At 40.8% G+C, this 20,078-nt stretch overlaps 1 protein-coding gene across 1 annotated transcript; it reads right to left on the reverse strand.

The window, feature by feature from the left end:
* Nucleotides 1-1,144: 1,144 nt before the first annotated feature.
* Nucleotides 1,145-8,666, reverse strand: lhx1a (LIM homeobox 1a). The gene is made up of 5 exons (XM_030744549.1): nucleotides 8,497-8,666; nucleotides 6,702-6,925; nucleotides 5,765-6,048; nucleotides 3,822-3,987; nucleotides 1,145-2,932 (listed from the first exon to the last, which is right to left on the reverse strand). The coding sequence occupies exons 1-5, from the start codon at nucleotides 8,664-8,666 to the stop codon at nucleotides 2,553-2,555; spliced, it is 1,224 nt and encodes a 407-aa protein (XP_030600409.1). The 3' UTR covers nucleotides 1,145-2,552.
* Between the last annotated feature and the right edge of the window lie 11,412 nt (nucleotides 8,667-20,078).

Below are 20,078 nucleotides of genomic sequence, written 5' to 3' on the forward strand. Positions count from 1 at the left end.
TTGGTTAACTCTCAAGACCATGATTAATTCATGGTGATTATAGTCTGGAGGCAGGGGAGAAAACTGGGAATGCATACGGTCCTGACTGCACAGGCTGGGGTTAGAGAGATAAAGGTTCCCCAGATTCACACCACAAACCCATGTCTGACTCGCTTTCCTATGAGTTTGAATAATTTTTTTTTCCATCCTTCCTGCAAAAACGTCGTGCCTCAGTGTTTTGGACTTCTTGATTATTATTGCAGGTATGTTCACTGAAATAAGTCAGGAGAAGTCCTTCCCAGCCACCAGACCACACTGTAAGAACAGAAACCTGGAGGGAATAATAATATTTGAGCGAGCTAATAAAAGCATAACAAGCAGGAGAGCTACGGCCACAGCAATTTCATCATTGTCCTTCACAGTAGCACAGCTAACTGCTTATGATTAGTTGACGACCTCGAATAACTGAATGGAAGAGGCTGGAGCCAAAACAGCTGGAAGAAGAAACTGTACAGCATGAGCAGTGAATTCACTCCCCCTTGTGTTGGCTGCAGCAAACTGGTCCACTAAATGCCTCCATAGCTGGAAGAAAAAGTGAAATCAGCAAAAACAAAAAAAGTTGTTTGTTGCTCCAACCTTTGCTCTGTTTGTGTGTGACTTCGGGGTCTGCTGCAACACTGCAGCAGAGACAAAGAGAAAACCTGACAATGACAGGTTACGATTATCATCACAAAACATGCACTCCAAAGCAGGGCTCTGGAGTGTGTCTCTTAACTCTTCTCATTTAGATTTCTTTTTTTTTTGGTTCATCGCATTCCACAAAACGCCATTTTAATTTTGCTCATTATTTTAAATCCCATTAATCAGAATTAACAAATGTTTATCTCTCACCATGTCTGCCAATTATTTCACAGTCCAAGAAAATGGACAAAAAATTTCAATGTAAAAAAGTGATTATCTGTAATGTACCTTACAAAAAAGCCCTGTGACGTACAGCTGTGCTGACACTTTGTGATATGTGATGTGATATACTTTAACAGCTGTTCTCCCAAAAAAATATTTTGAAAAAAATCACATATATTTTCTAGTTTATTAGAAACACATTTGTCAACATGTTGTATTTATACAGTGAATGGTCTAATATGCACTGGAGGTCACATAAGCTTAGGTTTATTGGAACAATAAAAGACATACCATGAAGGCTTGATATTCAAAGAAATGTAGCAGCTGCTAGCTGCATATTTGACATCAGTCTTTAATAGTTTGGATTTTTCTTTAAGACACAAAAAATAAAACCTAAGTATGTTATATTAACAGTTTTTTAATGTATTGTCAGCAGACTAAAAAATTAGAATTCAATTACTCCTTTAACACTTACATTTGTCTCAACACATTCTGTGATGATGTGCAAAGCACTTTAACAATATTTGTGCTATTTTTTTATTTGTCAAATGTCTACTTGTGTTTTTATTATTTTTTGACCTTTTTTTGTAAACAACATCTTGTACAAACTAGCACAGTGAACCACAACCCCAGCAAATGTGTTTTTATCTCCATACAATATAAATGAAATCAATACAAAAGTTTGGTTGGTTGCTTGGAACATTTTTGTATGGATTGAGAGGTTCTAAAATGTGGTTTTCGAGACTTCTGGACTCCTGAATTGAATAGATTACGTAAACAGTTGACTCTTCTAAGTCCTATTTAGAACCCCGGTAGAAGATTTTTAGAAGGTAGACTTCATCTCACCACTTCAAGTTCACTTCCATTTTGAATAAAGGGCTTGCAATCCATAGAGAGTTTTTACTGGTTTGCCTTTTGAAGGCAGCCTTCTTCAGATTTGGTTGAAATTCTGAAACCAAAACAAAGAAAGAGTCCAGGTGGAGGAGGAAACTGTCCCTCGGGCCTCCAGAAAACGTATTGTGAAAAAGGTTAAGTGTCAATATGGCAGAGCTTGACAGGCAAGAGGTTTGAGGAGCTTCTGAATAAATACAAGGGACACATCTAGTTCCTCACACATAGTCTGAATGCCACTCAGCCTTCCCACTGTGCCGGGTCAGCACACAACCAAGCCTTGGCCCCTTTACTCTCTCTCTGTAAAGCTATTGAAGTCTTTGACAGTAGCTAAGGATGTTTTCATGTTTAGCACATACTACAAAAGATTTTTGAAAAGGTTTTTTCTTTGTTTTTTGTGTTAGGGGGATTGGTCGCTATGCCAGGCCACTGACAGGGATCAGAAGGGATGACAGGGTGTCCCAGTCCAGTTTTTGGGTGCAGGCTGGGTGGTGGTGTGAATTGAAAGAAGCAATTAAAACACCCAAACACAATACTGCAGACAGTGTTTTTGAGCATAATTTTTATGCTGAATATGCTTTCCTTTCAAAAGAACAGCAAACGGGAAAATAAATAAATAAATATCAAATCACCAAAAGAAGAAAGAAGGAAAAAAAAGTTTATGGTACTGCCCTAATCCAGTCACTATGCATGGTTCTGGATGCATCCCCCAACACTTCCAAATCTTACGACCCTTCATTATTGAATCTCTGGCCAGTAAAGTTCGTTCCCTCAAAAAGCTACCACACAGTGCCCTCATTCATTTCTGAGGGTGGGTGAGAAAGATGGTTATTGTATCCGCTCCCGTTCAGTGACAGTGAGGTAAAGGGAGGACTAGGGCCAAACACCTCTGAGGAGATGCTGTGCAGGGGCCCTGGGATGCCAGGCTCTGGGCTGGGAGAGTCCCCTGGGTGGTGGGACATGATATCGGAGAAGCGTTGCACCTCACTGGAGGGGTGGTGCCCTGGGAGAGGATGGTCCATACCTCCAAGGGGGTTGCCTGTGGGGCCTGAGGATGGCACAAAGGGGAGATCAACCGGAGTCTGGGCCTGCGATGATGGTGGCCCCTGAGGGAAAAAGTCATAGTTCGCTGCTGGACCATAGTACTCACTTTGATAATCTGCAGATGCGAGAGAAGTGGGAAAAAAAAAATCCTGGGATGTTGAGGAATTCATTGAATATATACATAGCATGATTTGTATTAGAGAAAGAGAGAACTTCTCTGTGCTACATTAGTCACAGAGCACATTACACTTAAATCAAAACTGCAATTGGGTGGGGAGAACAACGTGGCCACAAAATTAATTAAAATGGGGCAATTTCATCAGCGATTCTACCTACTGAGACCAATTTTTTCAGCTCAGCAGAATATTATTAGACTTTTTGCTTCAGCAGTAACGACAAAGGCCTGAACACAAATGAAATTCTTTGAAAATTAACAGATATTTCAAAGAATTTGACAAAATCATGCAGGGTTAGTATGAAATCACTTAGGTGTGAGCTAAGTTCACTTGAAGTGAACTCCATTCTTAGCCATTTTTAAAAGCCTATGGATGAGATGACCCAAACTAAAATATATATAGCCTCGGAATTTGCCTTAAAAAAAAATAGTAATGGTTGTCCAAAATAACAGTAAGAAAGAAAACGACAGCATTGTTGCTACTTGTCTATAGATATTATTTTTTAATATTATTCAATCTTTTAACATTTAATGTTTTGTGAAAAGTAAAGACGACTAAACGTGAACAGACACATCAAGTGAGTAGACATGCTATCTACTCACTCGGTGTGGCAATGTCTTTAAATAGTCACATTGACCTAAATAAATCGTCTTTATTTCCCCGGGAATAGGATGACACAAAAGATAAAGAAAATGACGAAAAAGATGCAAATAAAATTTTAAAAAATACATGGCACACAATTGTTAGCTAATCCATTATGTGTGAGATTCACATCAAAATGTAACATGTATCAAAAAAGGAAAACGATGACATATTAATTAAGCATACCTCCATAGTAGGAGAAGGGTCCGTTGGGGATGAGCTCGCCTGGCTCCAACCGGTCACCCAGCGCCCTCATTCGCCTCGGGCTCCGGAAAAACGCGTGCCTGCGGGCGCCCAGTGCACTTAGCTGCTTCATGCGCCTCTCTTTCGAACGTCGGTTCTGGAACCAGACCTGGACAAACACGCAGACACACACAAACGCGTGGATCACGTCATGTGGCTCGGCAAACACGCAGTAGACTGCTGACGCCATTTTGATTGCACGTCAATATTCCGTGGCGGAAGATTAGAGGAGAAACAGAAATGGAGATTGGGAGGTAGAGCTGCTGTGCAATGAATAAATATCTAAACAAACAAAATTTTGTTTGTTTTTCCTGAATATGCAAACAGATTTCAGTATTTAAATGTATCCTCATTCAAAAGAAAGTGTAATTAGGTATCCTGTTTACCTTGGCACCTACACCGCTGGCTGCTTATTAGAGGCAGTACCCGCGCTGTGTGTTATGTGACGTGCGTGTTGAGCCAGTGTGTTAAATTCTCAAGGCTCTGCGGCGAAGAGGACTGCGTCCAATTATCGTTAAAGGAGCGACAGTCCCATCTAACCTCGCTAATGATCTTTTAACCCTCCATTTACTCCGACTGAAGGCTACAGCAGCGGGGGTTTAAAATCTCCAATTAATACTTAATAGGCGGGCTGTTACCAATATATTACCGGACTCTTGGAGGTTATCATTTCCTAATCTATAGGCCGGCTTTCTTTAATTATGCTCTTCCCTTTCCCCGCTCAAGCACACACATATTAGATACCCCTACCGCTCCACCTTCACTTTTTCTGTTAAACCTTTTTGAAACGAAGAAAGAAAGAAACAAAAAGGTGTGTTAGTAAAATTAATTTAAAACGCAGAAAATTTTTACTTTCCATTAAATTTAGAGCTGCTCTTATATGATTATGATGCTTGAATATAATTTACAGTGATAGATTATTTAATACACAAATGTTTCCAATATTTCTGCCACGAAAACAGGTCTATTTTGAAACAAATCCCAAATGCACATTATTATTATTATTATTATTATTATTATTATTATTATTATTATTATTATTATTATTATTATTATGTCCAATTGATTGCCTGTACTTCTTGTTGTTTAACTTAGTTGTGAGGATACAATCTGAAGACCCTTGAAACAGATTTCTGCCTTTCCACTTCGCTAAAACTGCTCACAGCATGGCTAAATGTGGTCGCAAAACGTGATGCCAGCGCTGTGCCAGGACTCCCAGTGCTCACAGCGCTCACAGCAGTTCGGCGCCAGTTGGCGACTTTGCCCTGTCGTGTACGCCAAAAAAAAAAAAAGCCCATATAAATTACCCGTTTCCAAATCAACCTCGTCCATCGGCTGGTCTTTGGGTTAATGAATTCGATGTGACCGCGCAGTTTGAAGGGAAGAGGCCTCGTTTAAAGAGGAGTGAATGATATGAGAGGGAAAGCTTGGGGAGGTGGAGTCTCCCTGATGGGATGAGGGCCTGCTCGGTCATGGCAATCTGGCGGCATGGTTGGGACATTTTTCCATAAAATATAAGCTGTTACATCACACCTTTTAATGGGTGCGTAACACCCCATAAAACGGAAAAAGGCGCGAGCCCACCTCCTCAACCCCTGGGTGTTCCCTGAATCCATTTCCATAATATTTCAGAGCATCTCAGTGCACGATTTAGATGATTTACTACTGAATCATGTTTAAATCAGTAGGGACCATGAAACTTATGATACTATAAATGCAACAAAGATTTTATTACGAGGCCACATGGACCATAGATTCAGAAACACTCATTTAATAAAATAATGGTCTACTGAATATCTATTTATTTGGTGGGGAATGAATAAATTCCTGATGAAGCTGAAGCCCAGCAGCCCTCACCTCCTGTTTGGCTGCAGCTGTTTCTTTACCTGGATGACCCTCATGTTGAGGCCGGTCTCCTGGGCCAGCTGCTCCCTGATGTGTCTGGTGGGTTTAGGGGTGGCGGCGAACGCCGCTTTCAGTGTCTCTAGCTGCTTGGCCTTGATGGTAGTCCGTGGACCACGCCGCTTCCCTCCCAGGTTCTGGTCGTCGTTCTCATTGTTAACAGTCTCCTTGTCGGACAGGGTGGCTATCTCTGTGTCCTTTAGGACCACGTCATCCTGTAGCTGGTCTTGAGAGTCCGGTGATAAACTCGGGTCGCTGCATGCCGTTACTGCAGAAATGACATCTGAATATTAGAATAAGGAGAACTGCTCTGCAAGCAAAGGGGTTACCGCAGCAGTAAACTGATGCGATATAAAAGGGCATTTACCACGATGGACTATCAGCACCGACGAAGTGAAAAGAAATCCCACCACTAATGACTCTAACCGATAGATTCTGAATGCTTTTTACAGTTTCAAACGATGATTATCTATGTGTTGTGGTGTTGTTTAGTGTTGAGAATAATGTAGGCCTTATTTATAACATCCAGGAATTTATTTTACAAAAAGAAAACAACCAGCAGCTTACCAATAAACTACAAACAGCTGAGTTTATATTTGCAAGTAAACAGTTCAAACATTCCTAATTTTAAAAAAATCCTACGTGACAGGTTATGGACAAAAAGAAGATTCAGCGTGTTTACATAGCAGGCCAAAAGAAACATGATCTGAACCGGAATGAATTTTTACGCGTTTCTAAACCGAACCATCGTGCGCTGTTTTTTTTGTTGAAATCTCCTCTAAGTACCGCCTTAGTTCTAGTCATGGAAATGATGAAGCCACTGTGAAGCTGAAAACATCAAATCCATCACAATTTATCTCGTCCTGCATACACACACCCACAAAGCTTCAAGCAGACATACTTGCAGGACTGCCTGCATACCTGAGAGGAGGTTGGTGTCTTTTACACTGGTGTTGCTTAGGTAATCGTCTTTGCAAACGAATTTGTTCTCGTCTATGATGTAGAGCTCCTCGCCGGTGGAGAGCTGCTTGTTGCACATCATGCAGGTGAAGCAGTTAAGGTGAAACACTTTGCTCCGGGCCCTCCGGACCAGGTCATTAGGAGAGATGCCTTGCGAACAACCGCCACACTTGGTGCCGAACCGCCTACGGAAGGGAAATCAGCTGCGGTTACTTTTGTTATCAAGGATGCTTTGAAATTATTTTTTTTACTTATTGCTTCCAAGGCAGTAAAATAAACATTCAGCAAGAAAAAAAAAAGGAAATTGGTGGGGCGGGTTTATATGACGGAGACACAAACATTTGAAGATGGCTGGATCCAGCCTCGGACATCGTTGTGTCTTTAAAAAAATGACATATCATCTATCTTTCTATCATATATATCGTTTAATGATATACATATTTTATTATTTATCCATCCCATTAGTTTAATTTAAGGACTCAAACTGAGCAATAAATATTCCTAAATATGACATTTTAATTTCATCATTATTTTTACTGATAAAAATAATGAAGACTCATACGCAGACAGTTTTTTGGGGGAGATTTCTGTACCTCATATAATAATAATAATAATAATAATAATAATAATAATAATAATAATAATAATAATAATTTTTGCCACCGTTTTATTTTTAATACTTTTGTAAAAGAAAATGCTGGCCTGTAGATCTGCCTTATTTTTTATATTAAACAAACAAACAAACAAACACGAGCCACACTCTCCATTAACCTTTGTACAACTGTGTGGATATATACTGGGAAAAAAATCATTTTCAAAATGTTTGCCTACATTTTACATTTGAAATATTTTGTGTTCTTCTGCAAACAAGTATTTTAAACGCTGATTTTCAGTAAAGAAATCGGTTTGAGGTGTCTTTAAAAAGTAGGTTGGTTTTGGACTCAGCCACTTCACTGTTAAACAATGTGTATACTGAGTGGTGCGCAGTGCTTGTTGACTGCACGTCTCTGATTGCATCGTCTGCGGACTTGATCGCTTCAACCAGTTTACTATTCAAATCTACTTCTCATGTCCTCCTCAGCCGGACTGAGCAAACACACCGGGCAGCAACGTCTCTGGCGCCGGTTTGATGTTCTGCGCTCCCACGACTGTCAACGAGCTGTTAAAAAACAAAACAAAACAAACAAACTCCAAGTGTGATTTCCTCGATTGTCTAAGAAACCCTCTCCACCCTCCCCCTGCTGAGAGTGAGCGCACACGCGTTTAATGTTGCTGCTCCTCTTTTGTTGCTGTTTTGCATAAAAATCCAACATTAAGAAGCTTTCAGTTACTTACTGCTGATCAAAGCACGGAGCGGGTGGGTTTATTCGTTCATTTAGAGAAAAGGAAAAAATAGACTTTACCTTCGTTGCATTGTTGTTTGTGTTTATTTTTTTAGGTTTCTTGAATTGTAATCGATAGCTTTGAACTGTAAAAGCAGTCTATTATTAAGAAATGTTTTTTAACTTTTTGTGGTAACCTACAATTAATAGACTAATTTAAAAATTGTGAATGTGTTTCCACTAAATTTGCAGCAGTCTGGAAGCGTTCGTAGTTTAATTTAATGTTGCTTTGCCCGTGTTTCCCTGCTGCTTCTTTGTGCGTGTTTACAGAAGAAAAGGTTTTGTGTTTTTCAGAAGTAAAAGTAAAAGAGCAGAGGAGTACAAACAGAAACACTACTTTTTCAAGTGGTTTCTGCCACCTTCATCAAGCTTACCTAAAGAAATCATTTTTGCAGTACAGTCTTCCTTCTCGAGAAAAACATTTCTCCGTCAAATTGCATTTACACTCGCAGCACTGCACGCACTTGACGTGCCAGGCTCTGTCCAGCACGTTGAGCAGAAAGCGGTCCAGGATAGGCCTCTCACAGCCGGCGCAATGGACCATGGCTTTGGCTGGGCTACAACCCCCCACAAACGAAGCAAACACGCAAACAAAATCAACAGCACAGACCGAGCATTGACCGGGTATCTGCTTTCTCCCTCCCCGATTCGCCTCGAGCTCCTGGGTCAAACGTGCCAGAAGCCAGTCGATCAGGTGTTACCACAGATTTCTCCTTGCATGCGTAAAAGGACTCAGCGTCCAACAGGGATAGAACCAGGAAGGGATGACGACTGCGTCTTATTTAGAGGAAAAGCCAAAAGGGTATTAAAAAAAAAAAAAAAAAAAAAAAAAAAATCAGTCCTTTTATGGATCCGTGGCAAGATTCAAGCAGGATTTCAGCACAGGAAGCTGCGGTTCGGCTCAGGCGAGAAGAGCGGAGCCGGTTTCGTTGTCCCGGTGACGCATCGACCAAGCAGAAGAGTGTCGCGTGTCAGCCAGTGCTGACAGAGGCTTCTAATAAAATGCTTTTTGGGCAGAGCTGTCACACAAGAACACATACACGCCTGCAAATAATTCAGAGAACTTTAACATGGCAGCTTATCCACTGTTCAAAACCCGGCGAGAAACAAAATCACACACCCAAAACACGAAAAAAAGAGTGTTTTTCCCTTCCGCTCTATTGGATGATCCTGGATGTTTGGCTTGTGATAGGCTGCTGGGGCTCGCCGGCCGCTCCGGTTGTAGTCAATATGCTGGGATGCCCGTCGGTCTCCAGTACCGTGCGTGTGCAAAGATGCGCTGGGTCTCCAGTACACTGTCTTGATCCTAAAGCTCCAACCCAGCCTTATTTCCAGCCTCCTGACGTCAGGACGCGGCCAGGCCAATCAGCGCTGTGCCATGGAAGCAACCATCAAGCCGCCCCATCATAACCCAGCGAGGGCTCTGCCTGCTATTTATGCCACACACTCAAGATACCAGTTGTCAAGAGTTTCCCTGCAAACTGTCATATGTTAGTGAATGTGTTTGGAGGAAGGAGCCACAGCGGAGGGCGAGCGACGTGGAGGGAGAGACACCACGTTTCAGCTGCTGAACAAATTGTCTTCTGGGCATGAGGAGAGACATGAAGGAGGAACCTGAGCAGGTAGACACTATACAGTGGCGTCTTCAGAATAAAGAGACTGGTGGCGCATATTGCATTGGCGGTGGTTCCCTTGTTCATTCGTGTAAGTTGCTTTGCGCCAGAAAATGATGCAGAAATCAAATATGTTTGTTTTATTATTTAAGAATAACCGGAGACTTTATCCTTACAAAACTATCTGTATGTTAAAATCTTAGCTGCCTACCTTGCAATTGAACGCACCACGTTTTCGGTAAATGTTTGATTACACAGCGGGAAGCCGCATACTGCTGAGATGTTATTAAGCGATGACTAGGTTCAGGAGATGTGACGCTCTCCTGTCCTTGGCAGTAGCACACACACACACACACACACACATACACACACACACACACACACACACACCAGCAGCTTTCTCTTTGGTGTGAGTGAGAGGAAGCGTGGAAGTGAAAGACGGAGAGGCTCTAAAGTTGACAGCTTGCTCTCTTAGCCAGTCAGGAGCTCGCGACCCAGACATCTCGGACGATTCATTAGGGAGTCTCAATCCACTTCAAGTCCGCCTAAGTAAATAACACTATGAGCCTAACAGTCCGCTGGATTATTAACCATCCTCCTCGTCTTTTGTTTATTGTTGATGATTTATGTGCTTGAAGGCTTTAACACTTGTAAGATTTTTGTCGTTCGGTTCAATTAGCTTGTCTATTTTGGGGTGGGGGATGGTTGTTGAATGAATTAATTTCGTCCCCCTATCTAACCAATATTTGCATTTGAAAGTAGTTTTGAGTAATTAATCACTGTTGTGGCCTGTAACAATAATTTAATAAATGCAATTGCAGGAAGAAAATGACGTCTTCGTTGTAAAACCAAAATGGTCTTAAAGTAAGTGCCCGCTTAAAAGAAGAAAAGACGACCCAGGGACACCATTTATTCTGCAGCAATAGCCCGCCAGTACCTTTTACATATGGGCTGTTTCTCATGTAAAACACCCGTCCGTCCACGTCCAGCTGCTTCCCTCCCGGCGTCTGGGGAGCCCCCCCCCCCCCCCCCCAAAGAGGACATGTGTTTCTGGCTTGAAGAAAGAGATAAGGCCTGGAAATACACATCATCTATTTTTCTCTTCTTGTTTTTACGTTTTTGTTTCATTTATTTTCCTTTGCGTTCGTCTCATTTCACGCTTTTCCACACTTCATGCGTTGTTGCGAAGTATCTTTCATTTTCTGTTTCTATCAGGGAGGACAGGGAGAGGCAGAGAGGTCACTAAGCTCCCTGACAACTGAGCGCTCCCTTCTCCAAAACCAACCAACGGAAGTACTGATAGTCCTTTCTGACTATAAAACTGAATTCATTCCCTTTTTTCCAGCAAAAAAACGTGCAGAAAAATCCAACCACAACCCCAGAAATCTCGCAGTCTGCAGGCCTTGCACGCGCTATCACAGCACAAACTTGTACCATGTAAACAACAAAAGTTGTTATTTCCATGTGTTGAAGATGCTTTGATAGCCTGTCAGTGGGGATAATCTCTGCCTGATTTAGAATAAACCAGAGAGAGGGGGGGGGGCAGCAGCTCATGGAGGCAGATTAATCCACGAATAGAAGGAAATCAAAACATAGGCTATAGGCTTAAAAATATCTCAACTCCCCTACGGGCAAAGACACTATTAAATGAAAAAATGGTTTTAACCTTACCACTGTAATCCTTTACTAGCAATAGATTTTTATTTTCACCCATATTTTCGTTCTGATGCAGGCACAAGTTGTAAATTGGAATTTGTGAGGCAGCCGCTGTGCTCAAGTTGAAGGAAACAAAACTCTTTCCCCCCTTTTTTGACCCGTTTTAAGTATCTGCTGACAGCACGTCTATTGAGAGAATGAAATTCAAATACCCAAATTAATCAGTAATTTAACTTTTATTGGTTCCCACTAAGAATACGTTTATTTTACTCACCTTAAATAATTTCCTTTCTCCAAAGTATAATAATTCTGGTCACTACAGGCCATGCTAGCACTTCTAAGAAAGGGGACGTTCTTGTATCAGGGCCGTAAGTGCTGTAAAGCAGCCCAGGAGATTTGGGGTTTATGAAGTGCAGACAAGTGAACTGGTACACTGCTAGATAATTAATCTGAGGTAATGAATAAGGCTGTGAAGATGCATGCAATCATTAATTCTAATCATGACACGTTTATTTGTCTCCCCTCTCTCCTCCAGGCTCAGTTTAGAGACACAATGTCACCACAACAATGTATGAGGGGCACGGCTAGAGGAAGGACTTTGGGGGAAAAAAGGATAAATGCAGAAGCTCGAGCAGGTGATTAGATGGATTGCGGGAAAGGGGTAAAATATGAGACAAAAGCACTGGAAGATTCCCGAGTAGCCATGGCTGTGAAAGCCGGGTCTTGCTGCCTTCCAGCCGGGGGCCGGGCAGGCTGCCGAGAAAGGGGCGGATTGACGGTGGACTCCATTAATACCTAGAGAAATGTCACCCCCGATGGAGCTTTGATCAACTGAGTGCACCGGGGAGGAGCAGGGAGGACGGTTCGATACGGTTCGCTGCTCTCCTCTGCTGTTTGCTGCCTCTCTGCAGGATTATTATTATTATTATTAGAAAAATAATATTGCAAATAGGCGATGACATGCATAATTCATAATTAGATGCATTGATATCTCATGAATGCGTTTATTTTATAATAAAAAAGTTCAATTGCCCTGAAACTGGCTTATTTAATATAATTTGTGTAATTTTCATCTCTATTTCCACTTTGAAAACTTCACCACGTGGAATAGAGGAAAAGATTCCAAGGTGCACGTGCGCTAAAATCCGCATATTTTCAACAGGGGCTAAAAAAAAGTCCACGAGGAATAAAGACTAAAAAAAAAAAAAAAAAAGGATTTCATAGCGCTTTTGGTGGGCCACGTAGCTTAAGACAAAAACTTCTACCAAATACCTTTAATGATAGAGACGAACTGAAAATAATTCTTATGAAATAATAAAACGTGTTTCTTTCATTAAAGAAAAACAACATCAGAATTCATCTCTGTTAATCACAAATTTTTTGTTTTGTTTTGTTTTTTTTAGATATGTATTTTGCTTACAGGCCCGTAGAAAGTAGTTTTAACAGTGTCGAAAATGGGATTTCAACATGTGAGAGGTCCTTTATTGGTTCCGCAAACTGCTTCAAAGCGCCCATTTACTGTGAAGTTTAGCGTCGCTTTCAGGAATCGAGTATGTACGGGAGGAAAGGTTCGTGGAGTGGATTGGGGTGGGGTGGGGTAGGGGAGGGGCGCTTCCCTGTCCTTCTGCTGCCCAGTCTGTCAGTCATCACGGCATTATCACACACTGCCAGGACCGAAATTCCATCCATCCATCCATCCATCCATCCATCCATCCATCCATCCATCCATCCATCCATCCATCCATCCATCCATCCATCCATCCATCCAACGCTGTGCTCACACAGCAGAAAAGGCCCCATAGCAAACATGGGTGAAATACCCGCCTGCACCCTCCCCCCACCCCCCGACCCGAACATATGCCGATGTGGAGTAGATGTGGATTATTGAGCCAACAGCGCAACTCTAAGCAAACATTTTCCAGACTTCTAAACTCCGGCCCGGGCATGTGCTGAGAGAAATCCAATGGGATTTATAGATCATCTCCCTACAGCTGTCCCTCCTCAGCCCCCCTGCCCCCACCACCACCCTTCCCTCCCAATACACACACACACACACACACTCACACACACACACACACACACACACACACACACACACACACACACACACACACACACACACACTAGCCAATATTCAGAGGCTCATCATTCCACATCCAAACTAATCTACATCTCCTGTTTTTGTGTGAGATCTTAGGAGTCAGTGAACTGGGGTCCTGGGAGTCCAGAACAGTAACGTTATATGAAACTCAGGTCAGCTAGAAACAAGGCCGTCACCAGAGTCTCGCTCATTCCTCTAGGGGGCGAATTTAATCCGGGTAAAGAGAGGGCTTATATTCTGACTAGTGCCATTATAGTATTATTTCTGTAATTCCAATTTATCGTTGTCAGAATATGACATCCAGCATCGCCGCCTCAGCCTCACTTACATTACAGTACCACTGGATAACTTACAAATATTGTTTTGTCGTTTTTTCCCCAGTATTTTGCGATTTTAGTTTAACAGACAACAATCCTATATAAATAGTGATGAATAAAACATTAACATATTGATTATTTTATGTCAGTGTAGTTGAGCAAGTTAATAAGTAATGCATTTGAGAAATACATACATGTTCAAAATGTCTGTATTCTCTAGAACAATATATTTTTTATGCCACAAAAGCCATTTGTGACCGCATTTAAAAACACACACCCATGAAATATAGCATTCATGTAAATATAGAGCAAATGTCTGGAGATACAAAAACAACAACAAAAACAAAGAAAGAGAAGTATTGTATCGCATATTAAAAGTACTGACTCTTTGAACCAGGTGTGATTACACCATAATTAACTTCACCGCCGTCGCGGCTAATAATAATAATAATAATAATAATAATAATAATAATAATAATAATAATAATAATAATAATAATAATAATAAAAGTAAAAATAAAAATAAAATTATAACAATTATTTTATTTTCTAAGATGAAAATTCTGCAATCACACTCAGTGAAAAGTGGGAAACCACTGGGAAGCAGCCTCTAAAGCAGTTCCACTAGTTTAGATTAATGGTACTCTGCGCTTATTCTGCAGTCGAGGTGAAAGGGCTGGGATCACTAATGATTATAATATAATGCGTGGCGATAACCACTCCCTTTGAGATATTATCGCCCGCTGGCCAATTCTCAGGGGACGAACTGCATGGCTGCAGAGCGGCAGATAGCTGCTGCCGCTATTGCAGCAACGGCAGCAGATTTCTGCGCTCTTAAAAAAAAAAAAGAAAAAGCCCGCAAGCATGGAGAGAGGGAGTGCCGAGCGCTGCTGATATATCTGCATCAAACTATACAGCAGAGCAGAGAGGCTTCCACTTTTCACCTTTTTTAATGTTGAATTAAGAGTTCTTTTTTTCTTTTTTTTTACGGCTCAGAAAAACACTGTTTACTCAGAGGTTCAGAAGCCCTCCCTTTAATACTCACCCTACAGCTTTACAGCTGTAAATCAAACTAAAGACAGAAGGAAAAGAGAAAAACAAGCTTATTTTTAATAGCGATCATTTCAAATTATTTCATTACGATTACGAAAGAATCCTAGTTTAGTACCTTCTAAAGGACATTTTTTTTTTTACTGCAGAAGGAAAACCTCACTTTAGAAAGGGGTATTATTTTTTTTCTGTTTAGAGTGGCAATGATTTATGTCCTTTGTCGGATAATGTTATTCAAACTTTGAAGGAAAATCCAAAAACTAAAGCTAAAATTTCGCTCATTTTAAAGGTATATAAGTTATTACTACTTTTACGTAGCCTATATATCGGTGATGAGATAAAAGTGAACAATCTGTGGTCTGCCTTCATCTAGTAATTCTTTTCAGAAGGAAAATTTATAGAATGCAGCCACAGGCCTAAAGTTGTAAATGCAGGAGAAACTGACGGAAAATCCCTGCTCCTCCCCTCCCAAAAAACCCTTCTTCATCGAAAAAGATACAATCATTAAATATTGTGGAATTACAGATGGGTATATATATGTACCTTTAAATTTCCCCATCAGTGGGAAAAAAAATTCAAATAAAATAAGACCCCTCCATATCAAACCAGATTCAAGAGGCCTCTGATTATTCTTTAATATGGAGGCGCACAACTTTTTCAAAGCCGATTGGGCTTTAAATCCCTGCATAATTATCGACATTCACTGATCAATAACGAACAGCTCAGCCTTCAACAACGTCTTCGTAAGAAAAAAAAAAGGCTGTTCGAGAGGGAAGGAGAGGAGGAGGAGGAATAAGTACTGTAGTGAGTAATGCTTCTGTGTTGGACGCACGGCGGCACGCGCTATCCATTTTTATTGTAGCTTTTGTGTGCGCCAAAACCAGAGGCGTGCATAAGGTAAAGCCTGCTTCAAAGCCACGGCTTTATTTTTATATCCAATAGATCAGCAGGCAGACAAAGCTTTATTTTCGCCAGGAGAGAGATATTTTACCTCTGCCTTACGGTTTTATGTTGGAGAGGTGTCAGCCGCTAGAAATGGATGGCTAATGCATAGGCAAAGCGCCGCTAGACGAGGTATGCTATATGTCAGAAGGGGGGCTGCAGGGAAGGGCAGTAGGGATTTAGGGCCCCTGGGGGCCCAGCACGGGGACTGCGCACAGAGGTGTTAGTAGCATCTGCCATCCACTTATGCTGTAGTTCGTGACATAGCTCAACAGAAGCAGAAGTTAAAGACAGACTTATAAATGACATACTCCAGAAATGCACTATTTTGATAAAAAGGAACACACAGAGCATTTACATGCAAATAAAACATTAAAGAACACAGACGTCTCAGAATACAAATGTGCAGGTTTATATTTAAAGATTTATATAAAATTAATATGTACTTTACATCAAAGGCAATGTAATTGTGGACTAGAATTAAATTAATCTGGTGTGACAAGGTACATCTTGGCTTCCTTTTGACTTTTTCCTCTTCGATCAGAAACTTCACTGACATCACTGAATAAAAGCCCCCCCAAAATAGCTTGTATAGATTATAACCTATATAATTAGAGGGACCTTTTTAGGGCCTTTTCTTCTGGGCTGGTCCTAGTTTTCATGGGGACAAAGACAAGAGTTCATCAAGACTCCCACTCACACCCTCCTCAATACTCTACAATCGTAGCTCACACTGCATGGTAGAGTTAGTGGCATGAGGAATGTGACGTGCATTCTTGGACTTTTGCTGAAAATTCAGAGCTAGTCTCAGTCCTATGGGGCTCTAAGCAAACATGTCTACAGATATTCACCCACTCATTCAAACCAAGCCATTGTTTCTCTAAAATACTGCAGGCAATGCACATTTTAAAGGCCTTTGCCTTTATGTTTTTACCTTTGAAGAGGACATGTATGCTATTAAATGCATTAAATTAAATGTATATAACCACAGATTAGATATTTAATTACAATATATATATATATATATATATAAAATGTATAATGTATCACAAATGTCTATTCAAGTCTATTGCAGTGTCTTACAGGGAATTAAATTTGCGACTTACTCAATAGTTTGTTTTGGTGGACAGTTACAGTGTCCCATGATGGAACAAAAAGGAGAACAAAAGAAAACCAACAAAAAAAAAACAAAAACAAAATACACAAGACTATTAGCCAGTTGTTAAAATTATATGCACTGTTCAGTCCCTGACATGAATGGAGATTTCCTGCTATATGCTACAAAGAATTAACAAGATTTACAATGCTGCTCAAAACACAGAGCTTCCCTGTCATACTTCCCCCTCATGCTAAATAGAAATCTTAAGAAGTAATTGGAATTTACTGCATACCTGAATAACTGCATATAAATAAGCACACATTTCATCGGGGGGGGGGGGGGGGGGGGGGGGGCTCAATGACACTGTTTGGTCGCATAAAAACAGCTGCATACATTATAATACATAGCAAATAATCTTATTTTGCTCCAACCATTTGCTACATGTTTGGGATTCTGTCCAAATTACCAAGGATTCAAACAAGCATTTTTCAATTTATTAAACTTATATGGGCAACATTTCATTTTAATAGGACAATTTATTCTGGGAAATTTCTGGGAAAGGATTATCAGGGGTTGGTGGAAACCGTGGCAGTGTGTAAATCTGACAATGTTCTTCTCATTTAAAGGCAGGCAGGCTTCCGTTTGCTTGGACCTGTTTTCACTGGATGCAGCAAGATTCAGGTGCCTGGCACAGGCCTTGACCCCCACATGCACCCCACACCCCCACCCCCACCCCTCCAGCCCTCCAGCCCTACCTCTTCTTGCAGCTGAAAGGCAAAACTAGCTCATTGACTTTGGCTATGTCTCCCAGACAAATTCCTTAATTCAAACCACCTTTATGAGTCTGCATGCGCTTACTGAATTTGGTGGAGGAGGACACAAATCCTCCGGATGGGATTGGCAGTCATGCCCCCAGTCTCTCGGCCTGACATGCTCAGGATGTAAAGTGGCCATCTATGGCATGACCCCCCCCCCCCCCCCCCCCCCCCCCCCCAAATCGAGAGGGCTCAGCGGATTTGGAGATAATGACATTGCCGCCTCTATTAAGATTCACATTAACCATTTCACCACACGACCCCATTTCCCTCTGTCCTAGACCTGTGTCAAAAAGCCTTGCTGTCTTACCAGGCATGTGGTAAAATTCAAAGCTGACCAAATAGTCTGCATGTGCACATCTTCTAATTCTAGCAAGGACAACAGAGAGACTGTCTATATGCAAAGAATGTCATGAGAACCTCTCCTACTATTTGGAAGCAAACTGCCTCAATATTCATGAAGCAAACCATTTGACTGTAAACAGATCCCCTATATAGGTTACATATAATACATTTTCTACACTGTAATACATTACATGCTCACAAACATTACTCATCTTTCTTTCTTTCTTTCTTTCTTTCTTTCTTTCTTTCTTTCTTTCTTTCTTTCTGTCTGTGTGTCTGTCTGTCTGTCTGTCTGTCTCTCTCTCTCACACACACACACACACACACACACACACACACACACACACACACACACACACACACACACAAGCCCCCCCTGGTTACCTTCCCTGCTAGCTCCCAGAGCTGTGTCTGTGGGAGGAAGGCCAAATTGTTTGTCTCTCCCTGTGTCAGAGCTCTGCAATAGAGACCATGAGAACAACTGGTCCCTGTCTGGCTTCTGGCTGATGGCTCCATCAGGTTAGAACAACAGGAGGTCTGATGCTGCGTGAGCTTGAAGCCATTTGAGTGTATAAGTGACGGCTAGTATATGCTTTTCAAGTGAGGTAGTATGATATTTGCAAGAGACTAGATAAAATCATGCAATAAATATAGTTTCAGACTAGAAAAATAAGAACTCTTGAACTATGATTTTAAGAAAACTTGCACATCACTACATATCAGGATGGCTTCCATAAAACTGGTGTTTTTATGAAAAGTCTCAGAAGAGAACATTTTTTGGCATTTTTGTAGATAGTTGACATTTTTCAGCTTAGAAATTACTTTTTGGGTAATGAGAAGAAATGAGAAAGAAAGAGAGCAAAAGAGAGAGAGGAAGAGCTCTATTTGTTCTCCAAGTCTACTTTGGGTTTTTCCAACAAGAATAAGGTATACACACACACACACTCAGAATGCTATAATGTCATGTACTTGCATTGATATTGTGCTTTTCTAATTTTACTAGCCATTCAAAGTGCTTTCGAATGCAAGTCAGTGAGCACAAGTTTCAAGTCACATTTTAGCCATACCTGTACCTGTTTGGATCTGCTGTTGTTTTCAAAGAATCAAGCCCACCATGTAGCACTCTCTTGTACTACAAACATGTTTTCCTTATGTTTGTGGGATAAACAAACCATAAACATTTCGAGTCCAGAGACATGCTATTTGCTTCCCCTAGTTTCTAGTCTTTAGGCAAACTTATGGTAACCACAGTCTGACCAGGTTTACCATTATTTTTCTTATTTTAATTTTGTACAGAAGATATTTATTAAACATTATATATACTGCCTCAATCAGCTGCCAGGAGAATGCTGTAGAAAAACACAACAAAAGGTGTTTCCTCAAATTGCATAATCTTATGCTTAGCACATTTGTCAGTGTGCAAATGAACTGTGATGTCAACACAGAGACTTGAGCCTGCTTAACTCCCTTCAGTGTTGATGCCACTGATGAGAAAATACAAACTATAGTGCTGAAAGAGCAGCAGAAGAAAACAGAAAACATATTATTCAAAAACAAACACAAAGGTAGGATTTTGATGGACTCCAGATAAAGATGGACATGTTCACAGGCTTGTGTCTCAAGGTCCGGTGCCAGAGGGGTCAGATTACAAAACCTGGAAGCCACGTAACTAATAAAATCAATTGCACCACAGTAGCAAAAGAGTGACAAGGGTAAACTCTTCTTTACAGTTCTATCAAAATAATATGAGGTTCATATTATTTTCAATTCAATTGTCTGAAAATTGACTGTTGACAGTCATCTTATATCTATTGGAATTTACCTTACATTGATTTCTCCATTGCATTGCATGAAGTGGATTTACTGGAGACAATTCATTCAATTCATTTCATTTCATTTCAATTCAATTCAATTCAATTCAATTCAATTCAATTCAATTCAATTCAATTCAATTCAATTCAATTCAATTCAATTTTATTTATACAGCACCAAATCACAACAAACGGTCGTCTTAGTCA

This window comes from Archocentrus centrarchus, chromosome 13 (assembly GCF_007364275.1).
Source record: "Archocentrus centrarchus isolate MPI-CPG fArcCen1 chromosome 13, fArcCen1, whole genome shotgun sequence".
NCBI lineage: Eukaryota > Metazoa > Chordata > Actinopteri > Cichliformes > Cichlidae > Archocentrus > Archocentrus centrarchus.

Coding starts and splice junctions, on each gene's coding strand:
- lhx1a (XM_030744549.1), bottom strand. CDS start 8,666: ATGGTCCATTGCGCCGGCTGTGAGAGGCCTATCCTGGACCGCTTTCTG. Junction 6,049..6,701: donor AGACACCAACCTCCTCTCAG/GTATGCAGGCAG, acceptor TCATTTCTGCAG/TAACGGCATGCAGCGACCCG. Junction 2,933..3,821: donor ACCCTTCTCCTACTATGGAG/GTATGCTTAATT, acceptor TCGCATCTGCAG/ATTATCAAAGTGAGTACTAT.